The sequence below is a fragment of the Pseudorasbora parva genome, chromosome 13, assembly GCF_024679245.1.
Source record: "Pseudorasbora parva isolate DD20220531a chromosome 13, ASM2467924v1, whole genome shotgun sequence".
Classification (NCBI taxonomy): domain Eukaryota; kingdom Metazoa; phylum Chordata; class Actinopteri; order Cypriniformes; family Gobionidae; genus Pseudorasbora; species Pseudorasbora parva.
The window spans coordinates 32,632,810-32,656,980 of NC_090184.1; the positions used below are offsets into that span (position 1 = coordinate 32,632,810).

General features: G+C 37.4%; 1 protein-coding gene across 2 annotated transcripts in view; it reads left to right on the forward strand.

Annotated features, from left to right (window-relative positions):
- rgl1 (ral guanine nucleotide dissociation stimulator-like 1) overlaps positions 1 to 23,050 on the forward strand; it is a 30,425-nt gene extending 7,375 nt beyond the window's left edge. Inside the window, exons 1-18 of one of the 2 annotated variants that reach the window (XM_067413997.1) lie at positions 6,783 to 6,963; positions 9,865 to 9,975; positions 11,901 to 12,109; positions 13,414 to 13,488; positions 14,054 to 14,247; positions 14,370 to 14,494; positions 14,638 to 14,853; positions 15,238 to 15,341; positions 15,975 to 16,059; positions 16,370 to 16,459; positions 16,612 to 16,698; positions 16,924 to 16,956; positions 17,079 to 17,200; positions 17,284 to 17,373; positions 18,015 to 18,195; positions 18,283 to 18,534; positions 20,644 to 20,758; positions 20,882 to 23,050. In XM_067413997.1, coding sequence (XP_067270098.1) covers positions 6,919 to 6,963; positions 9,865 to 9,975; positions 11,901 to 12,109; positions 13,414 to 13,488; positions 14,054 to 14,247; positions 14,370 to 14,494; positions 14,638 to 14,853; positions 15,238 to 15,341; positions 15,975 to 16,059; positions 16,370 to 16,459; positions 16,612 to 16,698; positions 16,924 to 16,956; positions 17,079 to 17,200; positions 17,284 to 17,373; positions 18,015 to 18,195; positions 18,283 to 18,534; positions 20,644 to 20,758; positions 20,882 to 21,069 — 2,322 coding nt within the window. In that variant the 5' untranslated portion in view covers positions 6,783 to 6,918 and the 3' untranslated portion in view covers positions 21,070 to 23,050. Of the gene's footprint in view, positions 1 to 6,782; positions 6,964 to 9,864; positions 9,976 to 11,900; positions 12,110 to 13,413; positions 13,489 to 14,053; positions 14,248 to 14,369; positions 14,495 to 14,637; positions 14,854 to 15,237; positions 15,342 to 15,974; positions 16,060 to 16,369; positions 16,460 to 16,611; positions 16,699 to 16,923; positions 16,957 to 17,078; positions 17,201 to 17,283; positions 17,374 to 18,014; positions 18,196 to 18,282; positions 18,535 to 20,643; positions 20,759 to 20,881 lie in introns of those variants that run through there. The other variant, XM_067413996.1, reaches the window with a different exon arrangement.
- Positions 23,051 to 24,171: the final 1,121 nt, after the last annotated feature.

Below are 24,171 nucleotides of genomic sequence, written 5' to 3' on the forward strand. Positions count from 1 at the left end.
TTCTTGGATACAGTTCAAAACACTCAAATTACCATTGGAGTATATTATAACTCTTAACAATAAAACTCTTAGCTATAAAAATTATAGTTTATTCTTTTTCTCTTGTTGAAGTTATCTGAACAGAATCGTGGCATACTGCCCTCTACTGGGCTAGCAAAACAAAGGTATTGAGGTACATAAACATGCACACTGTTCTCTGCACACTTTCTCTCCTGCTTCAGGAATGATGTTTGGGTTTCTGGGAAGTGTGTTTTTCACAGTTCCAGTCGTTTGAGGACACTAACAGATGTTTTTACCACATATTTCACAATGACAGGGTTTCCACTGTGGCAGATTTTTCCTGCGCTTCTGATGGTGCTCAGTGGGGAAGATGCTTCTCTCTTCTTGGTTTTGTTTCAGTTTTCTTTCATCTGAAAACCCCAAGGAGCTACTCAAGGACTTTCAGTTCTTTGTTCATCTCTGCCAGCTTATTACATTAATGTTATTGGAATATTAGGCTGTATTGATTTATAAAGTGGAAAAGATAACAGATCACTCAAAAAAGGGACACCCGGAAATTAGCAAAAAAATATGTTTTGTTTTGTTTGGAATGGAGTACTAGCATTGTAGCACTGAATTGTGTTCAGTGAACACTGCTACATTGCTGTGACAACCTCTTATTTTGCCTATTTAATTCAGCGACTCGTCAAAGAATCCTGAAACAAATATTGTAGTTTCCACAAAAATTTTGGTTTCCACAAAAATATTAAACAGCACAGCTGTTTTCAACATTGATAATAATAAGATGTTTCATGAGCACCAAAAGACTGAAGACTAGAGTAGGCCTAATGGATGCAGAACATACAGCTTTGCCATTGCAGTAATAACATTTTATTTAAAAATATTCAAAATGTTTTGACAACAAGGGATTGCAGATTCTTAAAAATGGAGACACAGATTAGTTAATCTTGAGCTTTTTATCAACCTCTAGGAAGAACTTGTGTTGCCTGGCACGTCATAACACAGAGAGATACGCTACCATTGAAGGTCTCCTCCCAGCGCCCTCTAGCTCCAGCTCTCTCTGCCTGCGTCAGCTCGGCTTATAACTCTTCTGGTGACGCTAGTGCAACACAGCAGTGCAAAATCTGACCGTAAATCTCCCTATACACACACAGAATGGGCTAAGCTGCATTTTCTTTATCCCTCAGGTTTTCGCGAGCACATTTAACAGTGTAGACATGCTAACTGGACCGTCAGTCAGGTACAATGACGACGGGCACATCGAGTTGGGAGGCTGCAGGCAGGAAGTAGGAGATTTCCTGGAATGTGTGTTTTTTCCCCCCACAGTGGTGCAATAACAGGACTCTCGTTACTCATGTCGATGTGCTCCATAGCTTCACAGGCCCTGTGTGTGTGTGTTTATGTGTGTGTGTTTATGTGTATTTGTGTGTGAGCCCACCACAGGAGGAGAGACTGACTGGAGACTGTGATTGTACTCTAGGGAGGTTTAGACTCAGTATGTCTCTACTGGTGTCGACAGGACAGATATCCTCAGCCTCCCTATAGGGGTCCAATCATGCCCCTTAAGATTCCCTCTAATCCTGTTTCCTAAGCCCACCCCCCACACCTGAAACTAAACACCAGGAAAACACAAAACACAAATTCCACATTTTACTTTTGAGAGTGTCTATAAATTAGGAAATGAAAGGGATGGTTCTCCCAGAAAACGAGGCCATCCTTTACTCACCATCGTTTTGCCAAACCTGAATAATTAAAAAAATGTATATATTAACACAAAAGGGGTTCATGCTGCTCTTTTCCATTCAATGAAAGTTAATGGTAAAAAAGGGGCTGGTACGCATCAAAGAAGACAAAAGTACCATAATAGTGGTCCATCACAAAAGAACCAATGCTGATGTCAAATCTGGTGTAAGATGTCTTGATGCTCTTAAAATTACGTAAGGTAAATTGTCTTGTCTCTACAAATGTCCCTAAATGTAAATGTAAGTCTGTGATGTCCCCAGTGTGTGTGTGTGTGGGGGGGGGGGGGGGAGGAGTTTTAGCGCAATACCCTACAGATAATTTTTTTAACATGTTAAAATTGCCTCTTTTTCGGGTGAGCAAAAAGCGTGTGTCCCTTTAAATGTAAATGAGCTCCTTTCAAGGAAAGGGCGGAGCTTTAAAAGCTCATGCTCCAGCATACTCTCAACACAAAACAGGACAATCTCATGCACTGAAAATATCAGAAACTATCAGTAGCGATGTTAAGCATTATCTGACTGTACTGTGCATAATAAATATGTTTATGAATTAACCACGCAGATGGTGAGCATAGCTGGGTTAAAAATGATATATATATTATTATATTATATTATATATTTATAATTTTTAACCTAGCCATGCTCACCATCTGCATGTTTAATTCATAAACATACATTTATTATGCACAGTACAGTCAGATAATGCTGACTGCACTGTACAGTCTGTGTACTGTATATATATTAAAAATATATATATACACTTTATTAAATAACATTTTAACATTTCTGTTACTTAGAAGATATCATTAAACAGATCAAAATTTTTGAAGGGGAAAAATAAATAACATTTACATTTTTCCAAACTATTGCTTAAACAGGTTGCAGGATAGTGGTCGACTTTTTTTTTTTTTTTAATAACCACCTCCTAAACTTTTACATTTAGTTCCCACTTCTTGAATGTAAACAAATGATACAGTATGTTTTTTTAGAGATTGGCATCACTACTGATGTAGTGGTGTTGTGTTTTCATTGCATATACACACTATCTCTATCTATTCCCTAGGGCTATAGCTGTGTATGAGATCAGAGGTGTGTGTATGAGTGTGCGTCAGCCAGGTCCAGCCCAAGCGCCTGCCATTTGTCAAGCCTTGTTGTCGTGCACTGCAATGACATCACTCCCTTTTGAGAGCAAACAGCTGTCCCTTGAGGGGGACCAAAAGGTCACGACCTCTCCCACTGCTCCTCCACGCTTCCCAGAACCCCCGAGGAACAGCCGAGCAGAGGACACCCAGTCAGACTGGCCTGGGAACTGGAGCGGATCCCAGAGAATGAGGGTTTCCCCTATGGAGCCCCACTGCCCTCTCTGACCAGCCTTCTCTGACTGGACCACTCCTCTGTACGGGGATCTATGCTTAAACACACTTCACTTTATTGAATTTGTTGTGACTGTAGAGAGGTAATGGTGCGTGGCCGTGAGGGTGAGGTAGTGTGGTTTGAGGGAGTCATGTGATAGGTTGCCAGGGTTCTCCTGTGGTTACTTGCATTTACTTTTTCTAATACAATATTGGTTCTGGTTTACAGAACATTGACCACAGTCTCATGCTGTATCCTAAAGCTTAAAAATGCTGTTGGTACAGGACAGGTCAGAATCCAATCACTTCCTATCTCCTGAGATACCTACATCTGATCGATTTTTGGCAGAAGATGTATGTCATTTGGTCTGTAAATGTACATTTTGACAAACGTTTTCCATTTTTGATGTAATTTCTAATGAGAAATTACTATTGTAGTAATTAAATATTCTCTTAGTTATCACCATCATTAAAATGCTATGCTGCCTCAGAAATGTGTCCGAAATCAGTTGCGTGAGGCATGTGCAAACGCTGCCAGCAAAGTCATTGTCTAATAAAGAAACGAGGCAACAAGTCAGCATGTCTACATTTACAGACGCAGCCTCTGTCTAGGATATTAACCACAGGGAATAACCATAGTGCTTCACTAAATTCCATGTCAATGGAAATTATAGATTGTAGATTATTTGCTCTTGGGCAACTTTTTGGTTTTATTTTGTTAAGTGCCTTCAAAAACAACATTTAAAAATAGAATAACTAAATACATTATTTATTATTATTGACATTTTAAGTATAGCTTCTAAAATAGGCGGGGGGGGGGAAGGATTTTTCCTCAGAACGGCTTTTATCAAAGATACTAATTTTATTTATATTGTATATACATTATTTTAATTTGAAATATTCCATTCATTTCAAATACATCAGAAGACAAAAGAAGAAGAAAAAAATGCAAACTTTTGGGGAAAAAATGCATGGCTAACTGGCAACCGGGATACCATTTAAAAAAAAAAGATGTATTAATCTAGAACATTACTGTTAGTGTTTTAATTGACATGAACTAATGTGAACTAACGATGAAAAATACTTTTAAAACATTTAATAATCTTAGTAAAAGTTAATTATTAATACAAAGGTTATAGGCCTATCTGTTAATATTATTTAATTTAATGGACCTGCACTAACACAAACTAACAATGTTACAACAAAAAAATATAATACTTCAGCCCATTGTTAGTTAATTTTAGTTAATGCATTAATGTTAACTAAAAGTGCCTTATTGTAAATTGCTACCGACATCTTTGTCTTTTTTGTATGCATTTCTACACCGAAAAGCAAACCCACGAATGTACTTCTGTACCAGCTGCTGAATGGATAAATGACAGAAAAGTCAATCTAATATAAACGTTAAATATTTGTGATTGAGCAAGATTGCCTGTAACATGTGTTTAGCTTGAGGAAGTACTCTTTGAATCGGTCTTCATAAAACTAGCCCTTGACGTTTATGATCTCACCACTGGCCTTGTTAAGATGGAACTGAAGGGCAAAGAGCATTGAGCTGCTTTCTATTGTGCTTCCCACTGTGGCTGCTTGAATGATCACACTAATTCTCCATGGCATCTTAATTGCCCTTTAGGAAGTTTACGTGTATAGCTGGACGTATGAGAACCCAAGTGTGTGTGAGCGAATGGCCACATGACACCTGCTAATTTCCATCTTGTCCCCTTAGGTTCCTGCGTTCTTACAAATGAAAATCCAGACGTCCTGCACAAGGGATAATACGGAAAATCCCGTCACCTAGACAATACAGCGTCAGCCTTCCTCATATTGTCTCTGAATTAGGGCTGTAACCACCATAGACAGTGAGGGGGACAATAATAATTAAAAATGGCCACGTATATTACTGGTGCTGCTTTGCTGTACTCCATTACTCTCCACTCTGTGTGTTGTAGGATGACAAAAAGTTAAAGCCGGTTTAGGCGGGTCTGTCTCAGCGGTATAACTGCTTATCAATGTCAAAGTTTTAACAGGGAAAAGCCAGATGTAAAGCTAAACATTTAAAGGTCAGTAGGGCAATTTTGGAGCAGCTAGCAAGCTAACTTTGAGCATTAGAGCCCACCCTCTCTTCAGAGCAATCTTTAAAGCCACCCCTCCTTCAAAACACATGAATACAAACTACAAAGTCTGCAAAGTTTCCATGTCACGAGACGAGAGATACCCTTAAATTACCTCATATTTCAAAGTACATAACATTTTAATAATAATGAACGTGAACAACTTACAGAGCACTTCCTTGTAGCACCTGACTGCTGCATATTAATTACGCCGTTGATAATATTGACAAACGTATCAATCCAAGCGACTGAATTTTTTTTGGTCCTGCTATACAGACAATATACATTTTGTGTACACTCACTGTAAAAAAATTACTGTCAAATTAACAGTAACTTACTAGCAAAAATTATCCAGTAGTTGCTGTATTTCATTCAACCGTAAAATTACTGTAACACTACCTACAGTAGTGTTTAGCATTCTGTAAAATTGAATACAGTAATTTACTGTTAATTTTACCATGCAAAAGTATTACACTGTTTATTTGTAATAGTACTGTATAGTATTTTACATTTATGAAATGTTATTTTAATTTATTTTATAGTGCTACTGTATAACTTGTAGAATATGTAGAAAACATGTAGAAATGTTATTTCAACTGTAAATGGGAAATAATACAAACAACTGAAGCCTTAACTGCACAAAAAGTTCATTGTACATTTCTAAACAATACATTAGTAATCATAATCATGACATATAATACATCAATACAATTTTTTTTAAACAACACTAATTAACTATTTATAATTAATAATTTAAATCAGTGAACAATTTATGTATCAAAAATTATCCTGAACAGGTAAAAAACAAAATTACAAAACACAGTAGAACATAAAAAGCAAGACGGGTGAGGATAGTGATGGTGTCAAATGGAAAAATAGTGCCATCACTTCTGATAATCCTGCAAGAAATAATGAGCACAAATCATTCATTGAGGCAAAACATATTATATTATTGATTGCTATCAGAATGTGAAGAGATGTTCGACCAAAATAACAAAAATGAAAAAAATTGCCTAACTGTTTTTCGATACTATTATTAAATGACCGACCAGTGATACTTGTCAAATGTTGCTGTTTTGAATTAAAAAAGTCTATAAAAATCCCCCAACCACTAAATCCAATCCCATCAGAAACGCCTTGACCCATTTGAACAATTATCGGTCCGCATAGGACACTGACTTTGGACCTCTTGGAGTTTGACAGCTGCATTCGCCATTCATTATATGAAAGAAAAAAAAAGCTTTAACTTTCTGGTAAACATCTTGTGTTTCACAACCAAAATACGATTTTGGTGCCATGATGATATCTTTTTTCTTCTTCTTTTTTTTGCGTGCACTGTCACTTTAACTTCTCTTTTTTTCATTGTTAATATCCTAAAATCTGAAAGCGAATCACATTTTATTTGTATTATTTAGGAATCGAAAGTTATATACAAAACCGTACAACATATTCCATTATAATAAAAATAAATAGAAATCAGACGACTAAAGAGGGAGAAAGAGAGGGAGAGTGCAGTGGGCGGAGTTGTGTCATTTACTAAGCGGGGGTGGACTGCAGAGCAGAGGGAGGGGAGAGATTTGAGGCTCCATCCGTGACGGACTATGTGTGTGCGCTGAAGGAGGACAATCCACACAGGATAGCTCTGCGTACTATACTTGAAAACATTTGACCCTTTTTCTCTGGACTTGGGTTGTGTTCTAATGCCGCTACCGGACGATGAGAGAGGCCCTCACCATGAAATTCGCTTGGAAAGCTAAAATGGTAAGAAGTTGCGTTTGCCTCCTGCACACTGTTGATTTTGCGGCTTTGAGCTTCCAGAGAGAAAGACGGTGAGGGAGAGGGAGGGGGTAAGAGAGCTTGGAGTGGAGGATAAAGAAAGAGTTTAGGAGGGGAGGAGGTCGTTGGGAATACAAATAATGTTTTTAGATTACACTTTACTGCAATACTGTACCGCACTCTGTTTGTCATGCACGCGTTGACTTTGGATCTGAGTCTCCACGTAGGCGGCGGTTCCCGTTAGTTTCTCACTCTAGAAATACTTTTGTGATGAACAGCCCTCAGGCTCTGCAGACGAAAACAAAGCGGACAGATGGGCTTGAACCCACTTGTTATTGTTGTTATCGGTGAGGGATTGTTTCTCGTGGACTTTGGGGTTGTGTTGTTTTTGTATGCAAGCTGTAGGGGGTAGAAAACGTCCTTGTTTGGGATGATTCCACGGTCAGCATCCTTTCATTGTTTGTTTACAGGCGTTTTAGGGACCTAAACAAAGTCCTCAAATTCCAGTCGTTGTAATGCTTTTTCGGGATTTTTGTATTATTGTTCATTCTATATGTTTTATAGGACGAATTTTCTGACACAGTCAATTTTAATAGAAAAAAAGTTTATTAGCTTTATTCACATGGATGTATACTTTATTTACATATAAGAAAGATGCTTTCTGTGCATTCAAACTATATTTTTTTCATCAGTTATGTTATTGTGTTCCAGAGGAGTTTGACTCATGGAACTGACATTCTCTTTAATAATAAAAATACATTTTAATCAAGCAACAGCAAACATTTCAATATGAATAAGATATGATTATTAGGCTAATAAAAAATAGTAATACAAACATTTTAGTAGTTAAAATAAAATATATATAAACAATTAAAAAAAACATGTAGATAAAACCTAGGAAATAAAACGAATAAACCTGACCTCAAATCGGACATGTGGTCACAAATACTAGTACTCTGCTTATTTTATTTCAGAGAAAAACTTTTTGGTTTCCTCATATGTAGTCCCACCCTCTCCAATATCTGCCTGTGCCGCTGAGCAAGCTTTAAAAGCTGCTTTGGAAAACATTTCGTCCAGTACAAAGGAGCAGCACAGTGCATAGACTGTGGACTCGGCAGGGTCCGGGCAGCGGGTATGCAGACCTCCTACCATTGTTTTTGAGTGCAAACTGTATGACTCATCCAGCTGAGTATTTATCTGAACGCACTGTACAGGAAACGGCCCGGAAAATAAAGACAGACTGATCCACTTCATTCCAGGGACAGTTACTCTTTTAGCTGCATAAATCTGCAGATGTAGTCTGGATGTGCTGCGGTAGTGAAAAGACTCAATAGGCCGACATTTTAAATGTCAAGGTTGATGGCTTTGAAAGTCATATACAGATATGTTCTTTTAAAACTACTGAAGCATTGTAGAAATACATACTCCCATGATTAAAGGTCTAAGATTCATTATATAACTAATTGATATAATAATAAATAAAATTACTGCAAGTCAGAAGTACTTTTTGATACCCAAGAGAGCGAAACTTACACTTGTTGGACCTATAGTGTGGCTTTGGGCTGAATTCACATACAAATACACACTGGGCAATAAAGTCTTCTGACTTTCACAGTGATTCCATCAACAGGTCCATGATTCCATAGTGCAGCCTGACTTTTTCTAGACTTCTGGAATCTGAGAAATTTTGGGGGAAAAGTCTGGTGACGTCATTAGCGAAACAGCAATATTTCACACACTCCGTTAGGTACATTTTTTTTAGTTAATGAAGGTAACAGTTTATGAAATATCTTTGTCCATTTAAAGTCTTCCTTTAAGTATGTAGAGCAAAAAAAAAAGAGAAAGCGAGAGAGATACAAATGTCTATTGAAATTGCATAAAATATCAAGAGTAGGTTTCAGAGAAAATGTTTTTAGTATAAATATTTTTGTCTTGTTCCATTGGCACTTTCTCATTTGTTTAACGCATTTTTTTTCTTTTCTCCTTTACTAATTTGCACTCTAAGGACATGTTTTTTAAAGGCGGGAAAAACAAAATTTTGTATATGCATGCTATTGATGTTCTTGTTCTATTTTGAATAAAAATGTCATAACTGTATCTTCCAGTCAAACGACATACTTTGCTGATGTATGCAGGACACCTCCAGTAATTTGTCTTTATAAACCTGACTCTTCCTTGCAGTCAACTGCAAGCTCGCATTCAGATCTGCCTCCAACCGATCAACATCATATAAATAGAAACAAGAACTTTTTTCGATAATCCCGTTCACTCAGATGTACGTCACAACATGAAAAAAAGATCTGACTTTAATGGAGATGATATACGGAGACATTTTGGATATGAGAGACAATGCAGGGTTTTATATATCACAGCTCTGTCTACTTTATTGTTATGGACTGAAGAGGGCAGAATTTATCGAAATTCTCTGACACTTTAATATGAACGTTAAGCTTTGCACGGCCTGAAAGACTCCACTCACCCAGACCTTTAATGCTGGTCATCACATTATACTGTTTGTATTTGTATGCGTGTGTGTGTGTCTGACCGAGAAAGCATTCCGTGTGTATGTTTATAGACTTCGAGTTTGGTTCTTGAACTCCAGGGCTGGATGGAGAAATCCTTCCCTGTTAAGAATCTGTAAAAGCTCTTAGGCTGATTTTTAAAACACCATGCCAGCTCTGATCTCATTTCTTTTCTCTCCCCCTCTCTCTGTCTCTTTCCTCAAAATGAGTTATCATTTTCTCTTCTCAACACACCCCATCATTCCTTGGATACTAAAATTTAAAGCCAGGATTCCTGTTTATGCCGAACTGAGACATATTGTTTCCCGGTTTTACTCCTCAATATTCCAAATTGTGTAACGCTGAATGTTTTCTCCCTCTACAGAGCTCTGTGCAGGACTGGGGAGAGGAGGTCGAGGAAGGAGCCATATACAACGTGACTCTAAAGAGGGTCCAAATTCAGCAGGCGGCTAACAAAGGCGCGAGATGGCTGGGGGTGAGTGGAGGCCTTTGATCTGAATGCACTTCCACTCGTATTTAAAGAAACACTTCGGCTGCCCATGCTGGGCCGGCCAGACAGTAGGGCACGTTAAGGGTGACCATGTAAAGCTTTTTATGGTTACGGAAGTATTTTATTTGTGGGGTTCTTATAGTGTTCTAGTCATTAGTGTTCATGGTTATAGCGTTGCAAGAAAACACATAAAACTTTATATAGGGTTGTTTGTTTGGTAAAAGCTTGTTTAAAGGGATAGTTCACCCGAAAATTAAAATTCATGTAATTCCAAACTTTATTCTACACAAGAAGTTTTTTTTTGTTTGTTTTGGACCCCATTGGTTTTAATAGTATGGACCAAAACGGTTCTTCAAAATACCTTCTTTGTGTTTTCCTCAGTGGTGTAGCTACTTATCATGTGTTTAAGTGACAGGAAAACATTGAACTCCGTTCTCTGTTGTGCACGTTTTCAACCAAAAAAATTGCTGCATGAGTTTCAAGGTTTATATAACATTGTTATATTATGAAGCCATGCTGTTATGGCTCCGTTGCGAATTACAGTGGTGAATATGCTATAATCTGTTGCTTTAACCTTGAATAACTTTTTCCATATTGTCAACACCCTTCTAAAAAACAAAGCACTTATGAGCTGACGTGATTTCCATAGGGCATTAGTTTGTTGTTACACAAATGGTTCTAAATTGTAAAAAAAACCTGTTAATTTATTGCAGAATCATTTCATAAATGTGACATCCATGATGATGCTGATTTCAAAGGCAAGGTCACTTTACAGTAATCATGCTGTACAAATTAAAATGCAGATTTGATTGACGTTGCAATTAAAAAGAAAGCACGTTTTACATTTGGACGTCAGTGCCCTGTTTTAGAGAAGTCGCGGAGCTTAAAGTTTGACCTAGTTTTCACTTTATTTTTTGGTCTAAAAGATTTAGGGCCAAGATTTCCTAACAGCTTGCGCCAGCACAAGCCCTCTTTTAGCATTAAAAACTACTCTCAGGATTTACTAAAGTAAAAAAGTAGCACTGGAAAGGCGTGGACGGGGTTATTTTTGTGGCTGACCTTATTGCATATGCATTTTTAGAGTTTCTCTTTCAGATGCAAGATTTATGGGAGGAGAGTATTTAAATGAAATACGCATGGAGGGTTACTAAGGTTTGCGCTTGTCAGTTTACTGGTATGTGTTCCAGTATTTACCTACCAAAAATAATGCGTAATCTTAAACCAGATGTTAATTTGCGCCGCTCTTGGTAGAATGCGTTGGTCATTATGGAAATGAGCTGGCTGCATCTGTTTTTTCATTTGCACGTCATCAGTAGATTATGCGCAGAACCACTCCCATCTCCACTTTTATAGGATTGCGCTCTCACGCTAATTTGCCCTGTTTGGTTAATGTGTCCCTTAGTATTCTTGCTGTTCCACTGATAAAGTGTTATTTTGGTACCATTGAAACTATTATACTTTTTATTAATATATTGAATCAGTTTTTATTTTTATATACATTTTAATTTTAGTTCAATTAAGCAAAATTAGTAATTGAAATGTTTTTTTAATGTTTTTAGTTTGAGTCAACTATAATAATAATAACCCTTTAATGATATTCACCTTTTTATGGCCTACTTTTAAATCACGTATTTCTTGTGTGAACCGTACAACCGTTGTATTTTTCAACTAATGAAGCACTTTTAAAAAGTCTGCTGACTTTCCAGCATGTCTCAGAGAGGGAGGAGGAGGATTGCTCTGATTAAAAGCAGATTGTAGAGTTTCCTGTTGTAGCGTGCTTGCAGTACCAAGGTCTCATTCTTTGCCCTGTTTATTTCTACTTTTCTCCCTCCGTTTCTCTGCACGATACTTGGATGTGTGTTTAAGAATTGACCTGATTTTATATTTCTCTCCTTTTCCTTTGCTCTCAGGCAGAGGGAGACCGCTTGCCCCCAGGTCACACGGTCAGTCAGTTGGAGACGTGTAAGATCAGGAGTATACGGGCGGGGACACTTGAACGCTTGGTAGAGACGCTCCTCACAGCGTTTGGTGATAATGACCTGACCTACACCAGCATCTTCCTCTCCACATACAGGGCCTTTGCCACCACACACAGTGTACTGGAACTGCTGCTGGACAGGTGTGTGTACACTTGTGAGCATGTTTTTTGTGATGATACAATTCATAAATAACAAGAGAAACCTGTGTGTATTCTGTTTGTAAATGCTCATGTTTGCATACATGCAAGAGCACTCGTGCCTTGCAATGATCAGCTTAGCAAGTAGAAATGCCCATCTTGGCGAGGTATTAAAGGATTAGTTACCCCATGATTTAGTCACCCACAAGACATACTTGGTGTACGACTTTCTTATTTTTGATGAACACAATTGGATATATATTAATAAATATCCAGTTGTTTCCAAGCGTTATAATTGGAGTGAACAAGTTTAAAGCTCAAAAAAGTACATCCATCCATCATAAATGTACTCCACACATAACCACACAGTTAATAAAGACCTTCAATATAAAGTCAAATCAATATCTAGCTTCCCCAGACCGCCTTCCTTAATAACTTATGAAAAAAGGTGTAACTGTGTAACGACGTATGATGTAGGATGTAGCGCAAGCGGTTTGAACTGCGAGAGGTGGAAGCTAGATATTTTACTTCATAAAGATTTAAATATGGATATTCATATTTTTCTTAAACAAACCAGTAGATTTGCTTCAGAAGATTTGCTTTCAGCCTTTATTAAGAGCCTTGTGGAGTACATTTATGATGGATGGATGCACTTTTTGAGCTTCTCTTGAGCCCTGTTCACTGCCATTTATAAAGCTTGGAAACATCAGGATATTTATTAATATAACTCTGACTGTGTTCATCAGAAAGAAGAAAGTCATATACACTTAGGATGGCTTACAGGTGAGTAAATCATGGAGTAATTTTCATTTTAAAGTGAACTAATCCTTTAATTTAAACACAGTCGGACAAGTTGAACGAATCTAATCACAATCTACAGGGATCCCATAGTCCATGGAAGACATGAAAATATCATGAAATTTCAAAAGTGTGATGTCCAGGCCTGAATAAGTCTTGGAAATTAATAGAAGGTTATGGAAATTCATATAATCAATACTTGTTTTGTTGTTATTTTACATTTTCAATTTACCATTTCAATGTGTAATGTTGCTGTTTGAGCATTAAAGTTAAAAAGCACAAAGTCACTCCAAAAGGATGGATGTTCTGTATATCAGTATACACTGTTCCTGAACTTCTGTCCAGAAAAGTGTGGAAAAATCATGGTAATTTATTTGTCTGATAATGTGGGAATCCTTAATCAAAGCATTTTATTTTATTTTTCATACCTGGTATTTTATACTATTTTGGGTTCTTATCTTCACCATTTGTCAGCATGCTTATCGACTGGTTTCTCTCTTCTTTCACAGGTATGGTAGTTTTGAGGATTGTGAGGGGGAGCATAACCAGTGTCGGACTGGAGAGAGCAGAGGCGCTGTGAGAACGTGAGTTCTGTCTTCGTCGTTGTTATCTGTGCTGTTATATCTACAGTGACTTCCGGCAGCTCTTGTGTTTATTGTTTCATTTCCAAGTTTAGTGTGTGTGTGTGTGTGTGTACTTGTTTATATTACATTGTGGGAACCACAATGTAATATAAATACAGTTTTTACGGTATAAAAAACTATTACGAATGGAAAGTCCCCACAATTCACAAAAACCTAGTTGTGTGTGTGTGTGTGTGTGTGTGTGTGTGTGTGTGTGTGTGTGTGTGTGTGTGTGTGTGTGTGTGTGTGTGTGTGTGTGTGTGTGTGTGTGTGTGTGTGTGTGTGTGTGTGTGTGTGTGTGTGTGTGTGTGTGTGTGTGTGTGTGTGTGTGTGTGTGTGTGTGTGTGTGTGTGTGAGAGAGAGAGAGAGAGTTTGGAAGCAATTAGAAATAAAAAGAAACTGATGAATAGTGTTTAGTTGCTGCATGCAGTTGAAGTGTACTATGAGAGATTCCCTCACTGGTTTGCGCCATCTGGTTTTCTTAGGTTTATACAAACATCTATGTGTTATTTTTCTTTTTTTTCAGTGCTTTGGCCTCTATTCTAAGAGCCTGGTTGGATCAGTGTCCAGAGGACTTCCAGGAACCTCCATCATATCCGAGTTTGCATCGTGTGCTGGGTTTCCTGCAGAAGGCCATGCCGGGCTCAGAGCCAATGCGCCGGGCTCAGAGTCTGCTAGAACAATTGCGTGTCCAAGCCAGCCTAGAGAATGAGACTGAAGGTAAGTCATATCCGGATGTATTATTTTATCCATACCTCTTTCGAACTTTACACCTCTTTGTCTATTCATGTTTGCTCTGTCTTCCTGTGCATACAAAAACACCAGCTGTCCATTTGTTGCAGGAGGCTTTCAGTACGCCAACCCATTCTGCCTTGGGGAAGATGAGGAAGTGGAGATCGATTTGCAGGAGGACTTCTTCTCCTTTGAGATTGACCTTGTAGCAGAGCAACTGACCTATATGGATGCGGTAAGAGAGATATTTTATATAAATATGAAATGAAGAGGTTATGAATAAAATACAGATGATAAGGATGTGTATATAGTAATGATGCACACTTTATTTTGCACATTGTTTGACTAAAGCTATTAAATATTTCCTTCCTTCAACAGCTTTTATTTAAGAAGGTGGTTCCCCATCACTGTTTGGGCTCTATCTGGTCCCAGCGGGATAAAAAGGATGGCAAACAGAGCGCGCCCACCATACGTGCCACCATCACCCAATTTAATGCAGTAACAGCGTGTGTGGTCAGCACCATCCTTCGCCAGCGTCAGATACGGCCACATTTGCGCGCTCGCATTATCCAGCGCTGGATTGACATTGCACAGGTGCATAACTCAACACACACATGCTTACATTATCCCAATATACCTTAATGCTCACGTTTAAACATGTTGACCTCTGGCTCTTTAGAGCTGCAGCATTTTAGTGTTGTGTGATTTTTCTAGCAATACTTTAGATTCTCTGACATGGATAAAGCCTGATGTTGATCTGGAATATATTTTTAGTAATTTACCATTCTCTGTGCATTTGGGCAAAGAGTCACAGTGACACCTAATCTATGACTTTGTGAGACATAACTGTTTTAGATTAGATCTAGATAAACCAAAGTAGACATAATAATGCCATTCAGCCTGCTAAAATACTTCTGATAAAGTCTAATTAGGGCCATTTATAAATGAAAATGTGTAAATATGGATTAACATTCTCAGGAGTGTCGCATTCGTAAGAACTTCTCGTCTTTGAGAGCCATTGTGTCGGCGCTGCAGTCCAACCCCATCTACAGACTAAAGAGAACGTGGGCCTCTGTTTCCAAGTAAGTTCTGTTAATAAACAAGCCTGTCCGTCATTTCAAAACTATATAGGCATGATAGGCCTTTTAATATTATTGGTTATGTTTACCAGTTATGTCACATATGGATATACACTATCATTTAAAAGTTGGGATCAGTGTTCATTTTTTTTTCTTAAAGAATTTTTAATTCAAGGATGCATTAAATTGATTAAAAGGATAGTTTACAGACATTTACCATGTACAAATTATTATTTCATATAAATGTTGTTCTTAAAGCGTTCTCTTCTTTCAAAGAATCCTAAAAAAAAATTATATCACTCAATTTCCAAACCTCATTAAGCTGCCCAGCATTGATAATGAGAAATGTTTAAGCGCCAAATCAGCATGTACTTCTTGAAGGATCATGTGACACTGAAGACTGGAGTAATGGCTGCCAGGAATAAATAACATTTTAAATTATATTAAAATAGGAAACAGGTTTTTTAAATTAAAAAAAATATTTAATTAAATAAATGCAGCCTTGGTGAATATAAGAATCTTCTTTAAAAAAAACTTTTAGCCTTACTGATCTCAAACTTTTGAACGGTGTATTGCATTCTGTAACTCTGTTATTAATATTTTCAAAACGTTTTTTATTCTGCTCTGCCACATTAGAGACAGCATGCAGATGTTTGAAGAGCTTTCTGATATCTTCTCTGACCAGAATAATTACCTGACAAGCCGGGAACTGCTAATGAGGGTGAGCTCACACACTTCTCACATTCACAGTTCTGGTCATGTTGTGTTTTCTTTGCACTTTTTTTTAAGTAAGCATTCATTAATAAGGTGCAAGAGGAATGAGATTTACATCATTGTAAAAATTATTAAAAAGCTCTTGCCATTTAAGTATTTTTTTATTATATTTGTAGGCTAATTTGATTATGTTTTCAGTTAGTACTCTCAGGTCCATTTACATTTATTTTTTTTAAAGATATGGAAAATGTAGAAAAATTCTGCCAATTCCTTCTGGGCCTGCTAAAAACTAATGACATCTCTTTGTTCTTCAACAGGAGGGCACCTCGAAATTTGCCAGTATTGACAGCTGTGCCAAAGACCACCAGAAAAGATCCCAAAAGAGACTGCAGTTACAGAAAGAGATGGTGAGTTAGTAAAAAAAAAAAAAAAATAACTCCAAAATTAGTATTTATATGTACTATATGAGAGAAAGAGTTAAAGTGTTGAATATTGTGTGTGAAAAAGTATCATATTAGCTTGCAGCTAACAAATATATACATAACTTTATCGTCTCCAGGGTGCCATGCAGGGGACGATCCCATACCTGGGTACATTTCTCACAGATCTGACCATGCTTGATACAGCACTGCCTGACCAAGTGGAGGTGAGTCAGCTGTTCATCCACCACACACCAGAGAAAAAGAAAAACTCATAAAGAATTATCTCTAGTGTTATTATTGACCTAGCATTCCCAGACCGCCAAGGTATTCATTACCAAGGTTTATTTGACCTTCTTATGGATTGTTTCGCAAGAACTGTAATCAAAACTTTTCATGAGTAAAATCGTGTGGAGGGAATCTGGGCTAAAGTCTCTTTCTGTACTTTACAGGGAGGACTGATTAATTTCGAAAAGCGGCGCAGAGTGAGTACAACATTCCATATTATTTGGTCTTTATTGTAGTCAAAACATCTGTTGAATCCCTTATTCATGGCTATAGGCATTCAGATCTGTGGGAATTTTGAACAAAATATCTCTTTTTACAGGAGTTTGAAGTGATCGCTCAGATTAAGCTCCTGCAGTCTGCGTGCAACAGTTACTGTCTGACCCCTGACCCCACATTTCTGCGCTGGTTTAAAAGTCAGCCTCAGCACTCAGAGGAGGAGAGGTACACATTTTTTTCCTCACATTTTTCAGTGTTCTAAATACTCTGTAAGTCTCAAGCTAATATTGGTCACTCATGTTTTGCAGCTATGCACTGTCATGTGAAGTTGAAAGATTAGGAGACAACAGCCCTACATCTCCAAAACCCCGCAAGAGTATGGTGAAGAGATTGAGCCTGTGAGTGACCTAACCAAAATTTTGATGTCTAAATCAGTCCAACTTTATACTTAAAACTCAGTTAAATAAAAATAAAAACATACCTATATATAGTGTGTATGTAAGAAGCATGTTAATACTTCTATTCAGCAAGGATTCATTAAATTGGTCAAAAGTGACAATAAAGACTTTGTTACAAAAGATTTCTATTTCAAATGAATGCTGTTCTTTTGAACTTTATGTCCTTCAATCAATTCTTGAAAAAAAAATGTATCGCAGTTTCCACAAAAGTATAAGCACCACATCTGTTTTCAGCATTGATAATAATACTACGACCAAATCAGCATATTAGAATGATTTCTGAAAGATTATGCGACACTGAAGACAGCAGTAATGATGCTGAAAATTCAACTTTTCCATCACAGGCATGAATTGCATTTTAAAATCTCTTAAAATAGTAATTTTAAATAGTAATAATATATGATAATATTACTGTTTTACTGTATTTTCAATCAATAAATGCAGTCTTGGTGAGCATAAAAGACCACTTTCAAAAACATTAAAAATCTTACTGACCCCAAACTTTTGAACAGTAATGCATATTCAAAGAGGAAGACGTTTTATGCATTTAATTTCTCTTTTTGTCCTTCCAACCTCACTAGACTCTTCTTAGGACCTGATTCCACGAACGCAAGCTCTCCTGCGCGGGAAAGTCCTCGGTCGCCTCCTACTGGCAGCTCTGGGGAGAGCATGGACTCAGTCAGTGTGTCTTCCAGTGACTCCAGTCCCTCAGAGAGTGAAGGCATGACACCCACACACTCTATAGGCACTCATCTTAAGAAGGTACAAGCATCGTAAATCATGGCAAAATTCTAAAATACTGTTGTATTAAAGTAAAGTATTAAACGCACACATGTTTGGTTACCATAGCTGTCCGAGTCTTCCTCTTGCACCTCATTGCACTCCATGGACACCTCCTCCTCTACAGCCAGCGCTTCTATATCTCTGGCCTCCCCGACCTTGCCCGGGCCCCCCTGCAATCATCGGCGCTCAATGTCGCTGACGCCCTTGACCCCCACATCACCCAGTTTTCCACCTGCCTATAACACACAAGCTCAGGATGCATGCATCATCCGAGTAAGCCTTGAACAGGGAAACGGCAACCTCTACAAGAGTATCATGGTTAGTGATGAATAATATTCATCTACTTTATCAGTGTCTATTCTTGCTTATCCATACAAGTATATTTGACCATTGTTAATGGGTTAGTTAACCCAAAAATGAAAAAATTCTGTCATTAATTACTCACCCTCATGTCATTCCAAAGCTGTAAGATGCAGTTTACGTTGTAAATAGTGCAGCGCTCTCGAGTTCTACCGCAGAATGAGTAGTTTGCGTGAGCTCCACGATGCATGCATGTGATGATGACGCAGGAGCTGCACTACAACGTAAACTGCGTATGAGACTGGCACAGACAAGAACTAAATAGTTAAATAAAGTAATTATATTTGTTTGTTTTTGCGCACAAAAATCATTCTTGTCACTTCATAAAATTAAATAGCTACTGTGACTACTAACTACTGTAGTCACATGGACTATTTTAACAATGCCCTTTCTGGGCCTTGAAAGTGTTATTGCTGTCTATGGAGGAATTAGAAAGCTCTCGGATTTCATAAAAAATATCTTAAAGGGATAGTTCACTTCCCTTTAAGATAAAACATATCAAAATTTAATTTCAAAGTGAACTATCCCTTTAAAGGGGTGATGAATTGAGAAATCAACTTTCCCTTGAGCTTTTGATATATAAAAGGTCTTGATAATATAAGATTATCCTGTAAGTATTAGAGCTGAAAACGTCTTTTAAGTCAAAGAAAAGCTTTTATAGAAACCAGGCCGTGAACACGATCATAAGCTTCATCCTTATGTCATAGCGTTATGAAACACACCTACAGCTCGTCTAATTCCGTAGCTCCGCCCATAAAGTTCCAGCTCACGTGGGGAAGACTGTGTAAATGTGTTCGCTCTCAAATTTACTGTGGAATTGTTTGTAAACAAGTCTCTAGTGCTGGATTTGCAGACACAATGTTGTGCCTTCTTTATTGGAACTGACAGGAATGGTGCAACAAACTTATGCGAGTAAAACGTCTTTTTTATATGTAATAGTACTAGTCCCGGGGCTGTACCAGACCAAAACTAACGCCCGTCGGCAGAAATTCTTTCTTGGTGTGTGTGTGTGTGTGTGTGTGCACGGGTGCGCCATGGGTGTTTACTTTCAAGTCTCCAGTGCGGTATGCCTATCAAAACCCAACGTTCAGAAGACAGCCTCAAAACCAGTGTAGAAAATAGCCTATTAGTTATGATGTTTTTGAATGTAAAAACCACACAAACGTCATTAGCTGACCTCAGACAACAGTATAAAAAAAAGAAAAAAAGCCAGTTCATAACACCTTTAATTTGTGTTCCGAAGATGAACGAAGGTCTTACCGGTTTGGAACAACATGAGGGTGAGTGAGTAATGACAGAATTTTAATTTTTGGGTGAACTAATCCTTTAATATATTGGTCAAATATGATTAATTACTGATAGGTCACTCACTTGCACTGCAATTTAAGAGCCATTTTATATTAAAGTATGTTAAAATAAATGTAAACTATTAGTGTTGTAAATCAGGCAGATATGATTGTAAAAAAATATATTAAATTATTAATAAAATGTGATCTGGGGTCTAGGCAAAAAAAAAAAGTTTGTTTTTTTGACAGCCATAGTTTTTAGCAAAAAGAAATAACAAAATCTTTATATAGTTTGTTGGAAAAATACATTAATTAAGTGCTTCCTTACAATGTTCTTTAGAATTTATTTAAATTCACTAATCACTAGTTAATACAAATATTAATATTTTTATTTTTTGACTATTTTTTGACTACTATAAACTTAAAATTCAATAATTTAATTAAATAAATCTCTTTAGGTTTATGCACCTAACATTAATAGTCAGGGAATTAACATTGGCAACTTACAAATAAATAATTCCAGATAATATTTTGATGATTTATTTTGGCTATAGTACAGTGAGAATATATCAGACAATTGTTTAATTTTGCAAATCACAGGCTGTTTTTATAACATCTCACTTAATGTTGTTCTTACACCGTATAAATGGGATTTTATATTTGAAAATTATCTAGATGTTTTTATAATGTAGGATGCAAATGGATCATCATTCTTCATCCCTGCTCTAATAGCACTAAGTTAGGGAAGAGTTTTAAAATGCGTCATTGTTTCTCCATGCAGTTGACCAGTCAAGACAAAACTCCAGCAGTCATATATCGAGCCATGGCCAAACACAACCTGGAGGGTGAGCAGGCTGCCGACTACGAGCTGGTGCAGGTCATCTCTGAGGAGAGAGGTACAACATTAAAACTTGCGCATCTTACACATTTTGAAATCTTAGTGCTTTAATATTTCATTTATTTAGCTTGTTATAGTAAAATGCCAACATGACGTCCCAAATTTTAATTTTTTTCTCCAGAGTTGGTCATCCCTGACAACGCCAATGTGTTTTACGCCATGAGCACGTCTGCAAACTTTGACTTCCTGTTGCGTCTTCGTGGTTCTGAGGGGAGGCCGGTTCAGCTGCGCAGTCGTTGCAGCTCCACACTACCACGCACGCAGCAACGCTCCAGTCTGTCCCTCAGGCTCAGCAAGGTCACGCTGTGACCTCATACCTTTTTTAAAACCAGAGCGGGCTTCGTAAAAAGACTATAGTGGGTGGAGTACTAGAAAATGGGCTTTATAAACTATTGCAAGGCAAGTTTGTTGACTTCAAAACCTGTCGGAACTGATTTAGGCATCTCAAGATATTCCATTCTGCCTTTTGAAATGAAAGGCTTGTCAAATAGTAGCATGTGCCTCAACCTTCCCTTCTGGCCCACATGTAAAGAGACACATCCCACCCTCCCTATTGCTGGATATTTTGCACATGTGCAGGATGGTCTCCTGCTCCTCATCAGTATTTGCATAAGAGCACATCTCTTCCCAGCCAAGAGGCCTATACGACTTCCTCTGCGAGTGAGAGGGGAATGAAAGAAGCTGTGGGAAGAGAAATCAAATGACAGCCATGTTGCCTTTATCAACTGTAATAATGGAACTCTTGCGTCAGTATTGAAGATGATCTGCAGTAGCTGTGATGTCATCGTTGTCATCAACGTGTCCTCCTGTCCCCTTGTGCACTGTGTGGACAATGTGGACTGCATCCCTAGACTTAAAGTGCTTAGACTGGCTCGATAGGAATCCTGGCACAGCAAAGCATTTTTCCATCTTTAAGGCCAGCCATGAGAGAAAAAAAAAACATTTCTTCAAGATATCACAAATGAATCTATGATGAAACAAGGTGCATATGGAGTCTGAAACCTCATGCTGCCTGTGTTTTCATGAGTTTCTCTGCCTATTCTAAGCATTTTATCTCTGTGTTTCTCATATTGTGAGCTGTGTGACGAATGCAGAAAATATGCGTTCTGATTGGTTCCTGCTTGGTTTTATCAAGTCTGCGGTTTCCTTTCACGTTTGGATCAATGTTGTGTCTTTTAAGGTGTGTTCACACCACACCAATAGGATGGGTTTCTGTTCGGAAACCTGGATTGAGCTGCCTTCCTCACTCATACATTGGCACTGGCTATGGTGTGGGCGGAGCCAATAGGTGTGTACTGAAAAGAGCGCTTGGTCCACTTTTTGTAGCTTTCCTCTCTTTCGTCATAAGCAATGCTATATTAATAATATACTTTTCTGTTTCTTTTTATATGTGTTTTTGTAAGAGATGAAGAAATACCCATGATATCTATTAAAAAAGGATTTTGGAAGTTTTAAAAGATTTTGTTAACTAAAAGAGAAAATGTAAAAAGCTGTGAAAAATGAGTGTGATTGTAAAGTGAGCATTAAAACAAGTCAGACATTTCCATCAGCCAGCACAATAATGTGCAACATTTTCCTGAGTACATGTGCACCCGGTAAACACAAAAACATATCTTACACTAAAATTAATCTTTTTACACTCAGGCATTTTAACACCTAATGGTTTCAATTGTTTCTAAAGGCTCACAGATTTTTGTTTTGTTGCCTTAATTCTTTTTTTCTAATTCCCATTAACCTGTTAATCTGGTATGTATGCATGTTGGTCCTGACTCCTGGTAATATGTCAAAATATGTATAGAATGTGCCATATGTTGCCTTTTGTTCTCACAGTAATTGCAAGACACTTATCTTTGTTACATTAAACACACAAGACTTCAGTGACACTAACAGTTTCAACAAGGTAAAAAAAAGTAGTTTCAACAGTAGTGGGGCAGCAGTGTTTGTGTTTTAGTTCATTTGTTTTGGTTCAAATTTATTCAGCACTTGTGAATTTTCTCAAATCTGTATTTTGAAAATGTCTTCACTACCAAAGAATTGTCTATCTACAGTAAGTGAATAAGTTATTATGATTTTTTTTTGTTTTTTTTGTTGTAATTTGAATATTACTTTTGATGAATTAAACGAACTCCCTTAAAAAAGTACTGTGGATGTTGACTGAATTTGACTGCTTGCATTACGCATAAAATACCATAATAAGAAAGAGATAATTCATTCATTTGAACTGTTTTGTTTCATAATTCTCTTTTCACTATTTGCTTCAGTATTGTTATTGTTTACTAAAACTATTAAAATTCGGGTCCAACATTATATTAGGTGTCCTTTACTATGTATTAACATTTAAATGAATCATTTGATACCATACACTTATTGTGTACATGTTTTTTTTTTTACAAACACACATTTTTTTAAATGCCTGAATGTAATTACATCAATTACTTTCTGTTATTAAATCTATAATTAAACAGTTGACCTTTCCCTTACACCTTAACCCACCCTTAGACATAAACATATGGACTGCATTTATATAGCGCTTTCAACAGACCCTATGGCCATCCAAAGCGCTTTACATATCGCCTCACATTCACCCATTCATACACCGACGGCGATGTCAGCCATGTAAGGCACCATCCAGCTCGTCGGGAGCAGCTGGGGTTAGGTGTCTTGCTCATGGACACCTCGACACTTGGTCAGATGGAACCGGGGATCGAACCACCAACCTTCTGGTTTGTAGACAATCTACATGAACCACTGAGCCAAACATACCACCAAACATGTCCCTAACCTTACCCGTATCCTACCTCAGAAAAAGTGTTTTGTAGGCTATTTATTTTTTGATGTCAGTTAAAGACACCTAATATAAAGTGTGACCCCAAGTCATTTTCTACAATTTAAATAAAATATCATATTAGATGAAAAACTTAAACTTAAAAAAAACCTTCAAGGGTTAGTTCACCCAAAAATGAAATTGATGTCATTAATGACTCATCCTAATGTCGTTCCACACCCGTTCCACACTCCGTTCATCTTCAAGGGTTTGTTATTAGAATCTCTTGAAGCATTGAAAATACATTTTGGTCCAAAAATTATAAAAACTACGACTTTATTCAGAATCAGTCTTTCCGCGTTTGTTTTCAAACCTCAAATAAAGATTCAAAAAGCCGTGAATCAGTGAATCGATCAGTGATTCGGATCACCAATGTCATGTGATTTCAGCGGTTTGGATCCCGTGTAAAACTGCCAAACTGCTGAAATCATGTGACATTGGTGATCCGATGCTTCAAGAGATTCTAATCAACCAACTGATGTCACATATGGACTACTTTGATGATGTTTTTATTCCCTTTCTGGACATGGACATTAAAGTGTGCATAGACTGTATATGCTCTGGGACTAAAATATAAAATATATTAA